Source organism: Oryza glaberrima, chromosome 4, assembly GCF_000147395.1.
Source record: "Oryza glaberrima chromosome 4, OglaRS2, whole genome shotgun sequence".
Taxonomy (NCBI): Eukaryota; Viridiplantae; Streptophyta; class Magnoliopsida; order Poales; family Poaceae; genus Oryza; species Oryza glaberrima.
Window position 1 is genome coordinate 27,062,036 of NC_068329.1, and position 6,000 is coordinate 27,068,035.

Here is a 6,000-nt window from a genome sequence, read left to right on the forward strand (position 1 = left end):
TTGTCCCTGTTTTCCTAATAGAATTCACCTGTGTATCATGATACTGAAATTTAGTTATAGTAACCATTATTTTGAATTTACTACTGCATATTGCTGTTCAGTCCATTGTTGAAGATTCTGGTATCAAAGTTATGGCTAATTTTGGTTTTCCTTTGCATTCACTTAATTGAACATTTATATATTTATTATAACAGATTACAATTTGTTACCTCGTTTTATTTTTGTATGTAGCTGAGGTTTATCTTTCAGATTCCACAAATACTAGATTGTTTGCTTTATTGCTATATAATCAACATCTTCTGTAGTGGGAACAAGTGTACCAGAATGCACAATGTGTAGTGGAGTTTTTCTTTCCCTTTTCCCTTTTATTCTCTCTTTTTTTCACTGATGCACCCTTGGTTGCACGTGTGTCCTTTTTAATTTCTATCAGAAAAGTGTAGTGACTAGGATAAGCAATCTAGTGTTTTTTCAATCTTTGTGATCTCAGCTCTCAGGTTCTTCTAGATGCCCTTGCTTCAGAAGAAAGTACTTCTGGACGTACTGTATGAACTGATCACCACTTGATAGACATCTACATATCTTTTAACATGTGGGTATTTAAGTATTGCAGCCATCACAATGACATCCGGCCTTTTACTAGCATTACATGGATGCAATAAATGGTCATTGCAGGGAGCCAGTGACAGAAGCATCTCTATGTGAAGTGAATCAGGTTAATTAGCCTACGTTGATTTCTTGTGATGAACTTTCATTCACCTGATCTGAAACTGCCAACACTTGGAGTGGAGGGTGAGCTTTGTGCAAGGATGACAGTGGAAGGTTCCTGTCTATGTGAAAATGAATATACAAACAAACGGAAGAGAAAGAGTACATCTTTATACTTTTTTCCTACCCTCAGGGACCTGCAATGTTCAGCTGGTACTGCATCTAAGATCTAACTAAGTTTCCAGGCTTTGCCTCCTTTCATGCTGAACTTCTTGAGCCTCCCAAAGAACATCACAAAAATGAGTAACAGTTTGCCAGAGTCGCTCCATCTCCCTACGAAACCAGTCCATTTATCTGTGCAGAGATGGTCTGGATTGATCTGTCTACTGCAACTGTAGCCCATTGAGAACCCCACATTTCCATATGCACTGCAAATGTGGGCAGATCCGTCAGATTCCACGAAAGAAAACATTACTATTTTCATTGTGTATTATTAAGATTCAGAAATACCTGACAAGTGTTACTTTGTGTTTTGCTGTTTTCATCAGATAAATTGTTAATTTACTTGGTCTGCATTTTTTTTCTCAGGTAAGAAACCATTTAGTCTGACTTGCCTGACAACTTCGACAACAATGCTTAGCACACTGAAGTTGAGGGGGTCTTCTTTGAGCTTTCTTCTCTCGGTGATGCAGATGGCAATGACAAAGATGGTCAGGTAGGAGAGTTGTGATAAAAGTGTACTCTCGAGCAGTCTGATTCCCTGGTTCTCTGCATTACTATCCTTAGTAGTGGAATTCTCTTCAAATGGGAACCACGTCGTGTACGGAGGTAGATACCTGGAGGCAAGATGAAGCAGAATATGAGACAACAAACGGTACGAGTTTAAACAGACATCAGTTAATTTGCAGCAATCTTTCCAATTAAAGTTTCAGTGATTAGTTGCTTATTTTGGGCATTGAAAATGCATGCATGTCGATGCAGCTGCTTAACGAAATGCGATCAGAAAGTCACCCTTGGGTGGATTATCATCTTCAGATGTTCAAAAGCAGATCATTATTGAGAAATAATTCAGGGAAGGAGTTGCAGCTCTGCTTGTCTAAGGTTTGATCTTTCAGGTGACGTGCAAGAACATTCTGGTGCTTGGTTATATTCTCTGTAAATGATGCGACAATAAGATGAAAACAATGGCTCAACTGACTGGAAGCTTGGATTCACAAGCATATGGCCTTGAGAGAACAATATGGGAACAACTGCTGGCCGGTGAAGAAATTCCTTTGCACGCGCTACGACAATCGGCAGGAGATATCACCCTGCTTTAGCCATGCAGGTCATTTTCAGAGGCACACATCCCAGTTCCTAAACCAGGCTGCAAAAGTTGACGAATGACGACTACTGTGCTCCACTATTTTGTACTCCATGCATCAACTGGGGAAAGATGGCGAATTTTATGGAATTGCATGTGAAAATTGAGCCATAATCATCTGGAAGAACCAAAGATTGGAACAAATTCTAGCAACTATGCGCCTCCCATTTTGACATGAACAAAATTAGAAGGTAAGAGTCATCAACCTCCCAGGTGACCAGATTTGCTGAGAACGCGGAGAGCATATTCTCAGGTTGACAGAAGGTGTGGCATGTGATGCATGCAGGCTTTTGAATGGAGACTTGGAATATTAATACTCATACCTTTCAGCAAATTGATTGTGGTGTTCTTGCAAGTTGAAGTGGTGTGCTGCGTTGTGGTCTCTGTGAAGCTAGGAGGAGAGCTATCCTTTTCTTCTTTGGCAAAAATAAAAAAAAATCTGTCAAAAATCTAGGAGAAAGGGTCAACGCACGGTCAACTCCTACATATGGTCTCGAACTGGGAAATGGGACAGTGTTTTGACGTTTGAAACTACTCTCCATCACATGCATCTACCTACCTAAGGCCATTCTCAACCCAATGATTAGGATTGTGTTCATAGCATTAAATAAGTTGCTACCTAGGACAAAAAATAATGTGGCAAGTGAATAAATGAGGAAAGAGAAGGAAACCATGTCTTGCATGAGACATGGTTTCTACACAATATCCAAGACATCATGTGAGATAAGTAGCATTAAATTAAAGTATAAAATAGTGGTGTTTGCATTGGAAGAGTAGTGTCTAGTAGTTTCTTGATGATGTAGAGTTTATGAAAACCATGTCTAGTGTTATAGATTAGAACTGTCCTAAGACAAAAAAAAAAAAAAACATGTGTCATCTTGCTGTGGCCGATGAGCAAATTAATTAGGATACGAAGAATTATTGACGAGTTTATAGTGTTTTGATGTGCTTTTGTCCGTGACTGTTACGTACGGAGAAGGGAAGAACCGAAGAAGATTCCATTGCAGAAGAGAACCCACTTGCCACCGGCCGTTACATCTCCTATCATCACTCGTTCACTATTAGTACTTGTAATTTAATTTGTCATTATGATATGACCATCCGATATTTTACTCAATAATTCAAGTGGTTTTGCAGTTTCCACCTGAGAGATCCTGACATTTTACACTCAAGGACATCGATGCCAAGTGCCACTACACTCGGCAATGCAATAAGGTTCTTTGCAACACTTTTTCGTTTTTCGCACGCACGTTTCTTAAATTGTTAAATGGTACGGTTTTTATAAAAAAATACTTTAAAAGAGCATATTAATTAATCTAATTTTTAAGTTTTTAAAGCTAATACTGAATTAATCAAGTGCTATTAGACCGTTCCATTTTCCGTGTATGAGAAATTTGCTTTCAACCACCGGTAACGAACACAACCTAATACACTTTGGGATAATACACTTTGGGACAAAGGTATTGGCATTGCGTCATTGTTATGGGTCGCATGCATGGCTCACCTCCACATATATGCATGTTGCAACGAAACATTTCTATGTATTTATAGTTTGTGATTTAATCGCAAAACATGCTACTAACAATGTCAAAATTGGTAGGAGGAGAACTAATGAAAAGGAAAACATATGTTCTAAAGGTCCGGAGAGTAAAGTTAACATGCATGGTAAAACTAGTTCCCATTTTAATATGATGATGTAAATGGTTTGCGTACCTACTAGCTACTCCCTTTGTCCACAATATAACAGCATAGAAAGGACAGGACACATTCAAGTAGTACAAATCTATACTACTTTACCCAGATTCGTAGAATTAAGATGCATTTAGTCTAATTCTATGTTATTATATTTTTGGGCTAGGATAGTAGTAATAAAAGACTATGGTTCTAGAATATTATAGTGTACAATGCAGGAAACTTGGAAACAAGTACTTCCTCCGTCCTATAATATAAGGGATTTTGAGTTTTTGCTTGTACTGTTTGACCACTCGTCTTATTAAAAAAATTTATACAAATATAAAAAACGAAAAGTTATGCTTAAAATACTTTGGATAAAACGAAAAGTTATGCTTAAAATACTTTGGATAATAAAGTAAGTCAAAAAAAATAAATAATAATTTTAAAATTTTTTGAATAAGACGAGTGGTCAAACAGTACAAGCGAAAACTTATGAGACGGATGGAGTACTAGCTAGGTTGAAGAGCTGAGACCCTGAGAGAGCTTAGGTCAGAGAGAGAAACAGAGAGCACTCACATCATGAGGACGAAGAGCACGAGGATGGCCGGCGCGAGGATGGAGAGGTCGACGGTGGACTCGCCGGTGTGCCGGGCGTTCACGGCGAGGAACAGCGCGTTCACCACCTTCTCCCACGGGCTCATCCCCTGCAGCGCCCCGCCCCACTCCATGCCGCACACCAGCGCCATCAGCACGGCGACGAACGCCGCCACCGTCGCCGCCAGCATCCAGCACCGCCGCGCCGGCATCAGGTGCGCGTACCCGGCCGCCGCCGCCCTGCCCCCCTCCCTCGCCATCTCCACGAGCTCCTCCCGCCGCGTCGCCGCCGCCGCCGCCCACACGCACGCCGCCAGCAGCGGCGCGAACAGCGTGTTCCCCGCCAGCACCTGCGGCACCAGCAGCAGCTGCAGCGGCGCGTCCCGCTTGAACACCACCATGTTCTCGTTCGTCGGCATGAACCCGCAGTTGGAGAACGTCGACACCGTCGTGAACACCGCGAACGTCCACGTGTTCAGCGACTTGTCCCCCAGCGTCCGCCTCGCGCCCGGCGACGCGAGCACGTACGCCGCGACGGCCACGGCGCCGACGACGTGCACCACCGCGAAGATGGCGAGCACGATGTAGAACAGCGCGCGCACCGCATTGTGCCGCAGCGTGTCCGCGTCCATCGGGCGGCGTCGGCTCGCCGCCTCCTCTCCCGACGACGTCGGGTTCTCGACGTCGCCGCCGTCGATGTCGGCGAGCGCGACGTCGCCGTGGCTCTCGACGCGCCGGGATCTGTCCATGGCGTCGCTCCGCAGCTTGGACCACTTGGACGCGAGCCCCACGAGCGAGACGAACACCTCGCCGCCGAGGAGCATCAGGACGGTGAGCACCACGAGCTGGCCGTTGGAGAACACCTCCATCTCGACGGTGGACATGCTCGACACCGTGGCGGCCGACACGGCGGTGAAGAAGCGGTCGATGCGGCGCGGCGCGGCGCCGGGCTCCCGCACCTTGAGCACCCCGAGGAGGCCGTAGCCGAGGCAGGAGATGGCGAGGAAGTAGGCGACGTGCATGGACAAAGCGCCGCCGGCGAGCGCGCGCCGCGACGTGGGCATATTGGAGCACGCGCGCGGCCGCCGTGTGCTCGCTCCGGCGCGGCCGGTGCAACGGCTGGCTCGGCGAGCTTGTGGATGAGCTCCGGCGATCGATCGTGCTGCCGCGCTATATATAGTCGTGCGGACGTGGGAGGCTGGGAGCTATGGCTGAGCAACAAAATAGGCCACGCGTCCTACGTACCACTAACCATTTGATGTCATCCAATTTCGAATAGAGTAATACTCCCTCAATTCTACATTGATTATTATATAATCAAAACCAGAATTTCTAAACTGATTATCATATATAATCCCATTTAAGTGTAGCATTATTGTATCTAGGCATGTAAATTTAGTCTACATGCATGCATGCAGTTACAAATGCTCGTTTCTTATGCATGCGAGAAAGTTGAAGTATGCTTGTTTCTATTTTTTCCATCACATGGTCATATTAACTGAAATATAGGGAAGTTAAGGTTTTCATGATCTTGACTAAAAAGTTTATATAATGATTAATATAGAATGAAGAGAGTAAATAAGAAAAAATGATAAAGTATTTAGTTACTCTCTCCGTTCTGAGCTATAAGACATTTTTATTTTCTGCAAAGTCAATATTTAAAA

At 44.1% G+C, this 6,000-nt stretch overlaps 1 protein-coding gene across 2 annotated transcripts; it reads right to left on the reverse strand.

Moving 5' to 3' along the window:
- Positions 1-695: 695 nt before the first annotated feature.
- Positions 696-5,509, reverse strand: LOC127771782 (probable cation transporter HKT1;4). Of its 2 annotated transcripts, none has more exons than XM_052297714.1 (3): positions 4,319-5,494; positions 1,320-1,541; positions 696-1,133 (listed from the first exon to the last, which is right to left on the reverse strand). In XM_052297714.1, exons 1-3 carry the CDS (start codon positions 5,398-5,400, stop codon positions 935-937), a joined length of 1,503 nt encoding a protein of 500 aa, XP_052153674.1. In that variant the 5' UTR covers positions 5,401-5,494; the 3' UTR covers positions 696-934. The 2 variants fall into 2 exon arrangements, with proteins under 2 accessions (XP_052153674.1, XP_052153675.1); XM_052297715.1 differs by having other exon boundaries at positions 998-1,133; positions 1,216-1,541; positions 4,319-5,509.
- Between the last annotated feature and the right edge of the window lie 491 nt (positions 5,510-6,000).

Bases quoted from the DNA above. Each gene is read 5' to 3' on its own strand.
- LOC127771782 (XM_052297714.1), bottom strand. From the start codon at position 5,400: ATGCCCACGTCGCGGCGCGCGCTCGCCGGCGGCGCTTTGTCCATGCAC. The intron at 1,542-4,318 runs GTGAGTGCTCTC...TCTTGCCTCCAG, and splicing joins GTGCTCTTCGTCCTCATGAT to GTATCTACCTCCGTACACGA. The intron at 1,134-1,319 runs GCAAGTCAGACT...CCACATTTGCAG, and splicing joins ATTGTTGTCGAAGTTGTCAG to TGCATATGGAAATGTGGGGT.